Source organism: Suillus discolor (assembly GCF_016758755.1).
Source record: "Suillus discolor strain FC423 chromosome Unknown F5147scaffold_1, whole genome shotgun sequence".
NCBI lineage: Eukaryota > Fungi > Basidiomycota > Agaricomycetes > Boletales > Suillaceae > Suillus > Suillus discolor.
Window position 1 is genome coordinate 472,100 of NW_024541248.1, and position 14,741 is coordinate 486,840.

At 46.2% G+C, this 14,741-nt stretch overlaps 5 protein-coding genes across 5 annotated transcripts; 3 read left to right on the top strand and 2 right to left on the bottom strand.

Annotated features, from left to right (window-relative positions):
• Nucleotides 1–102: 102 nt before the first annotated feature.
• F5147DRAFT_647030 (uncharacterized protein) lies at nt 103–1,954 on the bottom strand (the record flags this gene model as incomplete). The annotated part of the gene is made up of 5 exons (XM_041433171.1): nt 103–711; nt 839–904; nt 953–1,369; nt 1,419–1,616; nt 1,658–1,954. The coding sequence occupies 5 exons, from the start codon at nt 1,952–1,954 to the stop codon at nt 103–105; spliced, it is 1,587 nt and encodes a 528-aa protein (XP_041299921.1).
• Nucleotides 1,955–2,749: 795 nt separating this feature from the next.
• On the bottom strand, nt 2,750–5,547 carry F5147DRAFT_647031 (uncharacterized protein; the record flags this gene model as incomplete). Its single annotated transcript, XM_041433172.1, has 13 exons — nt 2,750–2,853; nt 3,094–3,131; nt 3,258–3,335; nt 3,399–3,452; nt 3,574–3,667; nt 3,866–3,974; nt 4,167–4,230; nt 4,390–4,473; nt 4,585–4,621; nt 4,857–4,968; nt 5,025–5,047; nt 5,122–5,330; nt 5,390–5,547. The coding sequence occupies 13 exons, from the start codon at nt 5,545–5,547 to the stop codon at nt 2,750–2,752; spliced, it is 1,164 nt and encodes a 387-aa protein (XP_041299922.1).
• Nucleotides 5,548–5,588: 41 nt separating this feature from the next.
• F5147DRAFT_766460 (uncharacterized protein) lies at nt 5,589–6,413 on the top strand (the record flags this gene model as incomplete). The annotated part of the gene is made up of 2 exons (XM_041440776.1): nt 5,589–5,722; nt 6,014–6,413. The coding sequence occupies 2 exons, from the start codon at nt 5,589–5,591 to the stop codon at nt 6,411–6,413; spliced, it is 534 nt and encodes a 177-aa protein (XP_041299923.1).
• Nucleotides 6,414–9,444: 3,031 nt separating this feature from the next.
• F5147DRAFT_766462 (uncharacterized protein) lies at nt 9,445–10,950 on the top strand (the record flags this gene model as incomplete). The annotated part of the gene is made up of 4 exons (XM_041440777.1): nt 9,445–9,603; nt 9,652–9,912; nt 9,966–10,543; nt 10,599–10,950. The coding sequence occupies 4 exons, from the start codon at nt 9,445–9,447 to the stop codon at nt 10,948–10,950; spliced, it is 1,350 nt and encodes a 449-aa protein (XP_041299924.1).
• A 484-nt stretch (nt 10,951–11,434) lies between these two features.
• Nucleotides 11,435–13,388, top strand: F5147DRAFT_766463 (uncharacterized protein; the record flags this gene model as incomplete). The annotated part of the gene is made up of 11 exons (XM_041440778.1): nt 11,435–11,560; nt 11,610–11,687; nt 11,735–11,842; nt 11,891–11,965; nt 12,024–12,440; nt 12,473–12,494; nt 12,526–12,584; nt 12,642–12,855; nt 12,905–12,966; nt 13,017–13,172; nt 13,221–13,388. 11 exons carry the CDS (start codon nt 11,435–11,437, stop codon nt 13,386–13,388), a joined length of 1,485 nt encoding a protein of 494 aa, XP_041299925.1.
• Nucleotides 13,389–14,741: the final 1,353 nt, after the last annotated feature.

Sequence of the window (14,741 nt, forward strand, 5' to 3'; positions counted from 1 at the left end):
ACAGATATTGTGGGGCTATGCGATGAGTTATCAATGCGTATTCAGCAAGGCATTCAAGTAGATTAACATGTACATATAAAAAAAGACTCATTGAATGATCAATCAATGTTCCCGGGTGGAGTGGCTAACTGATTGAGCAAGGGCTAGCACCCCGTCAGGCTCGACTGCTACCACTACCAACCACCCAGAACCAGTACCGAGGCCTTTTTTCGTTAGCTTACCACTCACTTTGCTGGTCCCCCGATATCCCTCGTGGTACAGGATAATTTTTGAGTGGTCGAGCTTTGTATAGGTGATGACGAATCCGCATTGCTTGCAAGCGAATTGGGTATTGCTGGACATAGGGCGGGTTGTAGAGCCCCAAGAGCGAACACAGTAACAACGCAAACACTGATAGGGCAGTGGATTTCCCCAAGGATGCTGATTCTCGTGAAAGAACTTGTATGTGGTCACAATCATGGAGGCCTTATCGTCCATGCGCATGGCTCCTTTGTTGTATTCGGAGACAGTAGGAGGGCGACGATGGAAAATGTTTGTAACACGGATGTGAATTATGGATGTATGCATCCCAAGTTGAGGAGCCGCTTTGAGAAGATCTTCGATGGCCTCTTCAACCTCGAAGCCCTCGACAAGAACACGTTCCACATATGCGAAGATGAACGGTGGAACAAGGCATGCATGGAAGCGTTCAGCATCAAATGCAAATGCGTGCTGAATTTCATAACTGTATTGTAGTATTTCAGCGCGAGGCAGCAAAGTTGTGGTAATGTACGCACCGTCTTACACAGGCTTTGAAGTCATTGAAAACGTCAATTTCATGTACCATATGCCCACATACCAACATCCACAGTGTGGCTCCCTTGAGATAGCCTGCTATGCTACTGGGGAAAACTGCGGTGAAAAACTGCGAAGAGTAAGGCCACAAAACAATTGAAAACAGAAGCCAACTTACGTCGTCAAGTGAGTAGGCGACAGGCCCCTCATGTTCACCTTTAATGTTTGAGGTCTCGAACCCAGCCCAGAGGTCGCCACGGTTTGTATCAGAGTGGGAGTGGACAAATACTTCGACACAAGCAAACTGACATGGTCCTATGTCTTGCACAAGCTTCTCCATTGCCTTGGCGTGCTGCTTGACCTTGGACAGTGTTCCGATGTCGAACACAATTTCATAGTAATCTGGAGCAACGTATGGATGCAGCCCATCTCGCATGGCACGTGCAGGTGACCCGAAGATATCGACACTGGCAAGGATGAAGTTGAGAATGAGGATGGGGAGGGTGCATACCTCTGACCGACTGGTCAACTCAATGTGGCCATGGATAGTGGCAGGTGTCGCCAGCACGGCCTTTCCTTGAGCATCTTCAAAGCCCTGATGGTAATAAGAAGAAAAAGTGGAGGCTGCAGACCGGTAAACTTACAAAATACGGTGTGATGATACCTTTTCCAGCATTTCTATCACGAACTTCATGGCATCCGGGGCATCTGAAAAAGACATTGCCTTTTTTGATGTAGTCCAGCGACTCTTCTGGGATGACAATGCAGCGCACGCACACTGTGTGTGGGCAATGTGAGCATTCGTACATTTGTGGACTGCCATCACAGCAGAACAAACACCACTGCCGAGAATTAGTAAAATATACGAGAAGGAGTCACGCACGCCTACGTGGTTCCAGAATTGAGGAATGAGAATGTCTTTTTTCCTAGTCGATATCGCCTCTTCCATCCCATGTGGCAATGGCTTATGATATACACTTTTGATGACCTGTTCACCACAGAGACCAGAAACAAGTTTGAAGGGGCCAGGTAGCACACTACGGTTCGCAGGTCCTCCCGTAGACTTGCCAGACTTGCAGACGGTACGAACCATGATGACTGGAGCAAGAGAATTTTCGCTAAGACGGAATCTGTGTAGCAGCAGATTATTTGTTTGAACCGGGAGAGGAAGGCTGTACATACTGTCAAAAATTAAATGCGTTAGTTGACGGAGCTATATTTTGACTGGCAAAGTATAGAGACTTAAGATCGATGTTGGAGAAGAAATCTTTGAGTTCATTGTTACATTGTGTTTTGCTCGTGTCACATGAGCGTGTTTGACCCGGTTGTATGTTACTGTATGATTCAGTGAGTACTCAAAATTGATCAGAACTTACTAGTAATTAATGCAATCTCAATTCTCGAGACCTTCGCCCATCTTCCTCTCAACCAGAGACCATGAATCCAGATTGAATAGAGTAATCTCAATTCATTCAGATCGTGCATCTTCCATAAGGTCGGGTTATATGAAGCGACGAAATTTGTGAGCAATCATACCTCAGGCCTCAGTACTCAGTACTCAGTGGTGATTTACATCAATGTGGACTTTCCCGTTAGAGTGGAATACAACCTTCAGCAACTGGCAAGCAGCCTGATCTTATACCTTCAGATGTCGAAACCAACTCCTTGTGTCATCCCCCTCTCTAGTAGTTGCTCTGCACCAGGCAGTCTATTCCAAATGCTGATTTAATGTGAGCTTGGTGTTTCCCATCAAAGATGATATTTCCAGACCATTGCCCAGTTTTCATTCATTAACTTTGTAGACCTAGTAAGCATGATGACTTCCAAGCTGCGAGCGCTACATCCACCATGACCTCGTGAGAAATTAAATGCCCAGTGCATTGGAGCAGGTCAAGTATACCCAGCACGTTTGACAACATGAAACTAAAAAGCTTAGAATCAATACTAGGATCAGGCACAATAAATGTGGGACAAATCAAACAATGCCCACACCATCAACAATGAGAATAAGCTTCCGCTTCTCGTGGTATTTGAGCTGCACAAGCAACTCAAAGCTCCACCGCGAGCCAGTTTCGCATGCTGTGTAACAAGGTACTAAGCAGGTAATAAATTCAGTGGTCTTCAAGGGCACAGGGAGACACAAAATCGATGGAAGCTATGGACCTGAGTCCAATGATGCTGAACGTCAAAACAAAAATGCCCTGAGAACTAGCATTGGAGCAAGGATAGGTGATATCAAGTTTAACTCATTCAGCGCCTTGCAGAGAAGAGGTCCATACGAGCGTCAGGAATGAGTGTCTGGCGAACTTTCTTCTTAACTTTGAAGGATCTGTTCAGCTTCTTGGCTGAACTTGTGTCTAGATGGTCCGGAGTACGAAAGTGAAGTTGCAACAAAAGGGACAAACAGAGTGTTGATGAGGCGGGATATTGCGGTATTGCTGAATGCCGATACCTCAGTAGAAGAGGGTGTGAGAGCGACGCACAAAACATACACCAGGAGTGAAGAGGCCGCTGCGATTCTTGACACATTGAGTTCTGAAGATGTCGAGATATTTGAGAGCCTGGAAGATTGCCAATGGTATCTATTAAGCGCGAGTCAAGAAAAACGGATATGAGATTCGCACCTTCCCATTTTGCAACCCAGTTCATTGTCCTGAAGCTGAGACTCTGGAGCATTTCTAGTGTTCTTCATTCAGTCTTTGGAGTCCAAGTTGTCTGAAATGTCCTTGGACGTGTTTAACGAATGACTTCTGCAGAGTATCAGCAAGGCTTGCAGAGGGAATGTTCGAAGGCATACACATCTCCTTCTTGTCCTTCTGGCTTGTATGTAAAGGGCGCAGGTCATCCTTCATGTGAAAGTGCATGATTCCCCATGTATCCTCACTTTGCCTGACTATCATTTGGACAAAGTAAAATGGGACTGGAAGTCAAGGAGATAACCTGCGCAGTGTTGTTAAATATACATAAGCTGAAGCAGAAACGTAAATTGACTAACTTGGGATGAACTGATCCTTCGTCTAATGTTTCAAGACGGTAAATGCCTAAGGAGGAACAAGTATCGAGCCGCTTGACTGGATTTTGATATACTGACCCGTACAGTGGTGACACATATCTATGGGGCTTTCACTAAGGGAGATCCTCAATATGTGCATCATGAATCCATATGGCTGGAATTCCTGCAGCATTTTCAACATGGACTCCTAAAAGAACGTTACATAGACACACTATAGTCAAGACACATTCTACTGAGTGAGTGTGATGCTATGAATCTACATACTTATAGTTTAATCGTACTTCACCTGCACGAGAGGTGGTAACTTGTGTTATTGTAAAACAGGATGCAGTTTGAGCTATTAGTGAACTGGTGCCAAAGAGCTCAAACTAATACTTACTAATCGAGGAAGCGCATCAAGGCCTGTAGACGTGTGTTGTTTGTTTTTCTTCGTCTCTTGTCTTCTGAGCTACCCGCACGAGAGGTGGTGACTGGTGTAAAACAGGCACTGTGCAGAACGTCGACGCAGTTGGCGAGCGCCGAGGTCAACATTTCCATGCAGTCACGTGGACGAAAATCACAGTGTGATCGTGGATATGTACTACTAGTACTAAATACCTCACACTCCCCAAAATATATGTTCTATTTTATCAATACGTGGCCGAACGAGATAGCTGCACCGTGCGATCCCATGTGTCACACTGGTACTAATCAAAGGACAGTCATCAATCTCAGGGCGCTTCGAGAAACTGCGGTAAGGGTTCGTCAAGTCTCGACAAAAGATCCAAGTCCCTCATCCGAGTGAACCCACGGCATACCTGAACGCTCGATGACAAGAAACGAGGTAAGTCTTATCTGCAACAAAAGTTTTTGGTGCTGAGTTCATTTTCTATTAGTCTACATTATGCTACTCTCTGATCCCTGTGACTTGGAAGCGCTTTGGAAACACGTTGGAGGCTCTGATGATCAAGCGGTAATGATCACCCTCATCACTTTTGCACCCCTCCTGAGCAGATATGACACTTCATTGCCGGCTTTGGTCCTACTCGTGCACACTGCTTGCAGTGTTGAAACAGAATATGAAACTCACTCGCAGCAATCCTATCACTGTTAGACGAAGCAAGCCTGTTTAACAACTCCGTTTGCTCCTGGTTGGTCCATTCGAATTGAACAGGAGGGACTCGCTGCTCTTTATCACCCATCTATCAATAAAACTGTGCTATGGCAGCTGAATAGGTTTGTACCTCTTCACGGGTACCGGAATGCAGCTAAAGGGAATAACTGGAAGTGTATAGTATTTATCTTCACTAGGTGGCGATCAGAGACAGATATTCTTGGGCATGAAGAACGCTAACCTCGGTATCCGCAAGTATCAGAAGCACATCTTGCAGTCCAATGGGTCCCCTCTGTGATCGTATCCCACCATGGGTACACGGCTGCTTCTACGTACGCCTCTTTTCCACCCTCATCAGCACATAGGCAGCATGGATATTGAAAATTGTATTCCTTGCGGGACTTCTCCAAGTCAGATGGCGGAATCTTCTTCCCCTCATCATCGGCAGGCCTACATTTTCAGGCCATTGTCATTGCCCAGAATTTGCGCAGGATTCAAGTAGCACCCACCAACACCATTCAACCATGGATTTTGAGGCACGATCATAGTGCAGCAGGGCGGAGCGGCAAGTCATAGCCATCACAATCAGTTTGCCTGACCTCTGAGAAATTTCATGACAGTTAGGTGGGGTAGTGATGGTAGAGGATGGTGAGGATGGCGATTCCATTGAATGGAGGGATTTTTTCCTCCCCTGCCAGCTTTTACATCATGACTCGTCCAGCTTTTCCTGCCATCATCATTTGCAGTAGCAATACTAACCTTTCGGCATGGATTCTTGGCCTGTGGGAACTTGGCACTCTAATCACTTTTCGGGTAATCCCGCTGGCCGACGTTGGGCCTAGGTTTGTTGGTTGTCAGAAGTGGTGAGTCTGTGAGTTCGTTCAGATCCTTTAAACATTGAGCATAGCCATAGCATAATTTTCGTCCTTTCGCTTCTCTCCACAGCTCCTCATGGACCTGGCAAAAGGTCCATCCCCTTTCAGATGCACTTGTACTCGGGAGTTTACACAGGAGAACGCCTACACCAAACATCAGCGCTCCTGCATGAAAAGCAAGAAAAGATTGTTCTCTGCATTGTCGAAAGCAAAAGATCTCTTAGGCTCTGCAAAGCGGTCATGAGTTGATAGCAACAGGGGCGGACAGTCTCTGAGCACGCAGCTCCACCGTCTACGAGTACCACCACCGTCTTCCGATGATATCATAGATGCAGAGCATTCCAATGTTCACTCAACTTTGTTAGCAATGCGCCCCACGTCATGTGCCAATTCGTCGACGCAGAATGCATCTACCTCAGCACCTGATGCTATTCTTGGCACGGCGTCCATGGAAATAGATGAAGATGAGTTGTCACTGGCACAGCGGAGGAGCCGACGTGTTGGTGTTCCCATGCCACTACATTACAGACAGTACAATGATATACTTCCGCAGCCTCCACTGAGTGTTCCCTCCAATCGCACTACTCAACAGCAGGAGTTTTACGCACCTGTGGATTCCACTGATGCATCTACCGCAACTCGTACATCATTGCGGTGAAGGTTCAATGATACAGCAAGGCACGAACAAAGGTCCTGACTGTATCTATAAATGTTGTAAGGTCGCGCGTTGCCTAGTCTGCTATACTTGAGACGACAAGTGCGTTCGACCCTAAAGGGGAAGCGAGTGCAGCAAGGATCTAGAGGTATGCGCTGAAAGCGCTACTGGTTGGCCAATGCGAAGCGCGAGAAAGCGCAGGTGCGCGCAAGGCGTGGGAATGCGCGCGTGTATGGCGCGAAGCGCGGGAAAGCGTGCGCGTGTATACAGATACGAGAGAGAGTAAGAGTGAGTTTGCTTAAGTGATGATATGATGTAAGACAAGAGAAGAGAGATGCGAGGTGTAAACAAATAGATTTCTACTATGTTCTGCTAGGTAAATAGTGGGTAGTAACCAGTAAGTCCCCCGTCATTCTGGTGGGAGAGTAAGTGAGTAAGTCCGTAATAGTATGTACTGCTGGCGCTTAAGTATGGCGCCTAAGCGCTGTCATGCGGAGCCGAAGCGCTACCGAGTAAGATATGTAAGGATATATGTAAGTAAGGGTCCATGATAAAAATAAAGATGGAATGATATGCAAATGTGAGAAATGGAAATATACGCACTAGGGAACTTGGTGGACAGTGGATGGATGCTTCCGGATGGCTGGCGCTATAGGGCGCTCAAGCGCGGGAAAGCGCGCGCGCATATACATCGTGAAGCGTGGGAAAGGTACGCGCGCGAGTTGCGCATTGCGCGGGAAAGCTGTGCCTCATGTAGGAATGGCTGTAGGAAGCATACAGAGTGATGCTACAAGTTCGTGCTGTATACTCCTTGGTGAAAACTGCAATATTGCACAAGGAGAGGCATGAGTCTCTACAGCGGGCCCCTCCTTTTCGCACAGCAAGAAACATTTTTGGACTAGTGCACCAGTTCTTCTCGTCAACTCCCCCATCCCATGACCCAGAAGATATTGTGACACTCCGAGACATCAGCTCCATCCAAGCCGTTGCTGCAGCAAAACCAGATATACCTGCCGAGCCTCATGATTTTTCATTTTATCCATATTCCAATCAATCTTCATTTGAGCTCAGTCATTGGTACTGGAATGGCAGTGCGCAGAAGTCCCATCAGAGCTTCAAAAAACTAATCGACATCGTTGGACGCCCAGGTTTTGATCCTGATGATGTGCAAAATACACCATGGAGCAATATCAATGCGCGATTAGGTGCGAGTGTTCATGACGAAGAAAGAGATGAATGGGAGGATGAGGATGCAGGTTGGCAGAAAACCTAAGTAACAATTGATGTACCTTTCTCACAAACCACAACTCAGCCAGGTGTTCGTCCTTATGTCGCAGCAGACCTCTACCATCGACCACTCGTTTCCATTATCCGGGAGAAGCTCTCAAATGCCCAGGACGATGATCTCTTTCATTACGAGCCCTACCGGCTGCAATGGAGTGCACCCCATCTCCAACATAAAGTAAATATTCAAGGTGAATTATACACTTCACCGGCCTTCATGGATGTGCATCGTGAACTTCAGGAGTCTCCTGGAGAGCCAGGATGTAGATTACCTCGTGTGGTTGTTGCACTCATGTTCTGGTCAGATGCTACCCACTTGACAACTTTTGGCAACACAAAGCTATGGCCAGTCTATATGTACTTTGGCAACGAATCGAAGTACCGCCGGTGTAAGCCAACCTGCCATCTAGGTAATCATGTAGCATATTTTCAAAAGGTACGATAATCATTATCCTCTCCTGTATTACTCACTGACATTTGGCAGCTTCCAGATTCATTCAAGGATTTCACATGTAGTCACACTCAAGGCAAGGGAGTCGGTCATGAGTGTACAACCCATTGCCATCATGAATTATTCCAAGCTCAATGGAGGGTTTTGCTTGATCCCGAATTTTTGGAGGCATATGAACATGGAATTGTGATTCTCTGTTGTGATGGCGTCGAACGGAGGTTTTACCCGCGGATATTCACTTACTCTGTGGACTATCCTGAAAAGCGAGTTGTCCAAATTGTCTGTAAGATATCCCAACTCAAAAAACCAGAGTTCTTATCGCAACTATTCGGCAGCTGGGAGGTTGCCCTTGCCCACGATGTCTCATACCGATGGGACGACTTCACAGTCTCGGAATGAGTCGCGATAGGCAACAGCGTGCAACTCTTGTGCGGTCTGATGCTTTGAGGAGTCAGTTGGTCTCCACAGCACGTGGCATCATCTACGAGAAAAATTATGGTGTAGACAGCACAGCAGTTGAGTCACTCCTCAAGCCTCACTCATGGGTACCGACATCTGTGAGCATGACCATCAGCTGCGATCTCCCTTTTACTAATATTTGGTCAGAACACGTTTTCGGACTGCCTTAGTCCATTTGGATTCAATGTGTTTGTTGCACTTGTCGTCAATCTTCTGCACGAATTTGAGCTTGGAGTGTGGTGTATGCTCTTGGTTCACCTATTGAGAATACTTTGCGCCTTGAACAAGGACTTGATTCACGAACTTGACAGGAGGTATGCCAGATATCTACACAATGACTCCTTGGCAGGCTAAAATTGACTAACGATAATAGGTACAGACAGGTCCCGCCATTTGGACGAGCGACCATTAGGCGGTTCTCTGCAAACACTTCCGAAATGTCAAACATGGCTGCAAGAAATTTTGAAGATCTTCTACAAGTATGTTGTCAGAACTCATAGGTCTTCGTGAACTGATCTTGTGGAAGTGCTCCATCCCGGTTTTGATGGCCTACTCCCCGACAATCACAACAAAATCGTCATGGACCTACTTTTCATAATGGCACACTGGCATGGACTTGCGAAGCTTCGTATGCATTCCGACCTGACCTTAGAGATCTTGGACCAACAAACCACCAATCTAGGCGAACAGTTTCGTCAGTTTAAAGTGAAAGTGTGTAGTGCCTAGCACACCCAGGAACTTGATCGCAAAGTTGATGCGCGGTCTTGTCGACAGGCAAAGGAAGCAGCTAAACGGGCAGAGAAAGATGTTGTTGTGCAAGGGACTGCGGCTTGAAAACCTATGGCAGGCGCCAGTGCTAAAGGGAAGGGAAAGGTAATTCTGCAGCAGTTGCGTAAGGGGAAGTCCTTCAATTTCCACACCTATAAGTTTCATGCACTCGGAGATTACATGACTACCATCCGTCGCTTTGGAACAACAGATTCTTATAGTACTGAACCAGTAAGTCCTAGCCCACCGTTTGGCCCTGCTCTGACCTGATTTCTCAAGGGAGAATTAGAGCATCGTACGCCGAAAGGCAGATACCGTCATACTGATCAAAGGGCCTTCGTTCGCCAGCTCACTCAGATCGAGCGCCGTCAAGCGCGTTTATGTCGCATCAAGCAATGGCAACAACAGCACGCCCCTCGTGCAGAGGTGGACGCAAGAGCAAGTGACCCTCAACTACACCATCATATTGGCCAAAGCGAAAAGAGCTACGATGATTTTGGTCACTACCTCCGCAGTCACTCAACAGATCCTGCTATGAAGGTAATCAATATTTCAATTCATCATCATCATCATCATTCTGAGGTGTCACACAGGATTTCCTGCCTCAATTGAAAGATTATATTCTGGATTGCCTTGAGCCGGAAAAGACATCACCTCATCTCGACCGAGAATGCGACTCCATTCTCTTCAAGCATAACCAAATATATCACCACAACATCGCAAAATTCAACTATACCACGTATGACATCCGAAGGGATCAAGATGTTATAAATCCGAGAATGCCTCATTGCAACATCATGCTACTTAAGCATCATGATGATCACAGTGATAATGACCACGGGGGCAACTACCGTTACGCCAAAGTCATTGGAATACATCATGTTAACGTTGTTCGCATGGGAAATGTGTACGAGTCCAGGCGATTTGAATTTCTTTTTGTTCAATGGTACGAACCTGTACAAAACCACGCATGGGAGACACGTACTTTGAGCCGCGTTCATTTCATGCCCCTAACGAATCCTAATGCATTCGGCTTCGTCGACCCAGCAGTGGTTCTCAGAGCGTGTCACATAATACCAGCTTTTTCCAAAGGTCAGCGCAATCCAAATGAACACGGGATTTCCCCTCTTGCAGGAGATAAACATGATTGGTGTGAATACTACGTCAATAGGTGAGTGACACTACCACTTGTTTTGGCTAAATTCAGGAAATAATAACTCTAATAGCTTCGTCGATAGAGACACCCTAATGCGTTTTCATTACGGCCTTGGGGTAGGAGACGTGTACGCTCATGAGGCGAGAATCGTAGAATGCCCGTACTTAGTGCCAGGGGCATCTCCAAGTCAATCTGCCCCACAAACAACGATGCAGGAAAACAACAACCATTCGGGAAGGGAAGAAAGCCTACAGGAAACCACCGACTGGCAAGATCCTACTAATGGCGAGGACAAAGAGGACGATCACCTGGGCATTGAGGAGGCGATCTTTTTTGAGCAGGAACGAAATGGAAGCACCGATTCATTGATCGAGGCGCTAGAAGAAATGTATTCTGATCATGTGTTCGATTACGAAAATTAGTGTTGTATACAGTACCCTGTTCATGGTGCTGACGACGAAATCTGATCTCTAGTCGGTTAGTTAATTTTTTGCTGCCTGATGCATCACTAGTAACAGTTTTTTTTCATTCTAGAACGGCGAACTCATTCCTGGAACGCAGATCACGTGTGTTTGGCAAAAATCCAGTTAATTCAGTCATTTTCGGCAGCAGGCAGTTCAGTCACTTATGACACTCAATTACACTTATTACACTTATTCACAGTGGCCGCATCACTAGAATTCCTGGCCATCGCCAAATCTCTGGCCATAGCCAAATCTCTGGCCGTCGCACATAATGTTCAGTAGTATCTCTCGCATGATATAGCTATTTATTACTAGCTCTTATTCGCTGATCCCTCCAACTTTCACTGCCTTCTTTCAAGTTGTCACACCATGGAAAGTAAGTCGCAATCTGGACAGTCCCATCTTGTCAATAACTTGACTCAAAAAAATAGCTCTACTCTCGATGTCTGTTTTCCTCTACTTTCCGCGACGGTCACACCTTCAACAAATAATTCAGCTCCCCGTGCATATGCTCTGTACTGTCATACGTATATCATTCGCTGATGAGTCTTTCCTCAAGACTGACGAAGTTTGTTATCGTTTATCAACCGTTTTTCCATCTAACTTCTTATTTCCAGCATGCTTTTGTTGGATTCACCGAGCCCTTTGACTTTTCAGGTTATTTAGCTCACGATCATCAGATTTCACCCATATACGTGAGTGATCCTCGAAATCAGACATTTCATCTACTAATGATTTGTAGTCTACACATGATGTGGGGGTGAGCCTGAATCGACGATTCGAAATCATGGGTATTTTGGCTGTTCCTCGGAATGGGGATTTAGTATTTTATGAGGTGTTTGAAAAGGAGGTGAGAGTCTGATCTGATGGCAAGTTTCATCTTTGAAATGATATATAGGTCGGCGGCGCCAATTTTCTGAGGGCGGTCAAGGCCCTTTATTGTTGGCCAAACTCTTTAGGGAGAGCTAGTGATGTGTGGCCAGTGTCGCCTTCAGTGCAGTGTGCTATGGCCTAACTTTGCCCGTCCATAGTTGCAAGTGCTGGCAGATTATTGCATCCAATTCTGGGATGCTCCTTTTCCGAATGGATTCCCGCCTCCTCTCGCCACCATCGAGGCAGCACCTCTTCCACACTCATCACATCTCTCTGCTTCTTCCATCAACCAAGATTTCTCTGCGCATATATGTTCAATTCCTGCTTCAGTCGGGCCAAGTTGGGACACAGACTCCTTTGACGCCCATATTGGTGCTGCATCTGGTAGTCATGACTATTCGGTGGTTATTCCTACGTCGGTTCGAGATGAAGAACCGACAACTTTCCTACCTATTCCGCACCTATCACAGCCGAATTCTGTGTCTTTTGAGGAATACCTCTCTGAGTACGTGCCTTCCGAACTGCCATCAGCTGGGCCAAGTTGGCTAGAAGAAATCAACCACACATCCTTCATGGTATCTGATCATCACACTGACAATTCAATCAGCTATCCACCAATGACTACATCAGTTTGAATGGAGGAACCGCTGATTTCCTCAGAAACCAACGACACCATCATTGAACACCTCCCCGTCACCCTCCCCATCAATCCAACAATGGTGACTCACCAGGTGCTTGTCTGGTAAGGTGTAGGTGTCGATACCGCGCTTCACAAGGACTACTGGATGCTCATTTATCACTCCCTGAAGAAAACTAACTGGGGCCGTCCGATGCTTCTAACTAGGTCCTTATACCTAGGATGCTTCTGGGTGGGATTAGAAAACCCATTTGAGATTTCTGAACGGCTCGCACGCAAGATTATTACCAACAGCCTTTTGACGGCAATAGATATTGATGAGACCACATTGCAAGATTTGATTGACAAACCTCGTGAGCGCCCTCCTTTGATCATTCGTGTCACCATCTCACACATGATCAGTGATCCTTGAGTCGCCAAAGGGACATTTCACTGCTGTTGGATGGGATGTCCTTCATCGAACTGTATGCTTTCCCATGTCTTACCTTCAGTCACTCCTAAGCATTGTGAGCAGCTCACTAAGTATGTGGATAACAGATGTTCCGAGATGCGCAAAATCGCCCGGGCGTGCATCTTAAATGACACAGGATTCTCGGGCGAGTCAATAATGGAGCAAAATGTGAAAGCTGACCACTTCCTTGGGCTTCTTTGTTCAGCCAATGTAGACAGGGTAAGAAACCGGTCATATGACTTAAGTTCCTGTCTCATTGTGATTTAGGTACGACAAGCCATAATAGAAATCATGGCACTTCATATGTTCAGGGACTCTTGTTCGCGTGCTTGTTTCAACATATCATCGGCTTGGCCAAAGACAACCATGTCGGGAGAGTCGCGGATCTCTTCCCGGAAGAAGTCCGAGATCAGTGAGGTCTACAACAAGGTGTAGTGGGGACTCTATTAACGATAGTGAGTTTTCTTCATCATTGCTTATAACGAGCCCCTTCAGTGACAAATTCCGTATTATATGGGCCACCCGGCCTACATAATATCCCGTATCAGATGGGCCAGCGGACCATGGGCCTATGTTGTGTATATCCTCAATGACGACGGATGGGCCGGGTAACATATTATTTCCGATGGAGACGGGTGGGCCCATGTATGCCAATGATATATATATCCTTGATGTTGACGGATGGGCCAGGGGAATATGATCATTCATGGAGATGGGTGGGCCCATCTGGGTAATATGTAGAGTAGGATATTATAGACAGCTGGGCTGAAGAGAGATGTGAGGCAAATATTGTCATATAGATGGGTGGGCCAACAGGGGTGTATTACATATACGGGTGGGCCAGGGTAGGGGAATATTACATAAATGGGTGGGCTGACATGGGGCATATTACATATACAGGTGGGCCGATGTGGGGAGTATTACATATACGGGTGGGCCGAGGGTGTGATAAAATATTTATTACATAGACAGGTGGGCCGAGGTGGGGTATAATTATATAGACGGGTGGGCCAAGGTGGGGGATATTACATAGATGGGTGGGCTGACGTGGGGGAATTGTACATAGATGGGTACATATATGGGTGAGCCTAGATATGTTTCATCAAGACATACAGCTGATGTAGCCACCAGCGAATCAAACATGTACACTATGAGTGCATATACCTACCATCGACCACCGAATCTAAACCCCTAAGCACGAAAACATGAATCAACCATGTGTGGCATTGACCAATAATTGAGGACTGAAGTGGAAAAACCCCAAACCGAGATTTACCAAGCCCTGAACCCCAAAATTGTGGACTGCTGGGTCTCGGGGGTGGGCACTCGGGACTTGGGACTTGGGAAATTTGGGGAGATCAATAAAATTTGATTTACAACCAAGTTGATTGACAAACACATTGACTTACCCATTTTTGAAATATATTTTGTTGTCTCACATACTGAGTTCCGAGTTCCAGGACCCCTGAATCCCTGAAACCCGGCAGTCCACAATTTCGGGGTTCGGGGGTTGGTAAAATGTGTATGGATATATGAAGGGTTGATTTAAACATTTTTAAAAGATGTCTCATATCAAATGTCAAGTCCCAAGTTTTGATTTCCGGGTTTTGGGAGTGCCGAGTGCCGAAGCCCGGAGTCCTGAAACCCGGAGTCACAAAACCCGGAAATCAAAACTCAGGACTTGACATTTGATATGAGACATCTTTCAAAAATGTTTAAATCAACCTTTCATATATCCATACACATTTTACCAACCCCCAAACCCTGAAATTGTGGACTGCCGGGTTT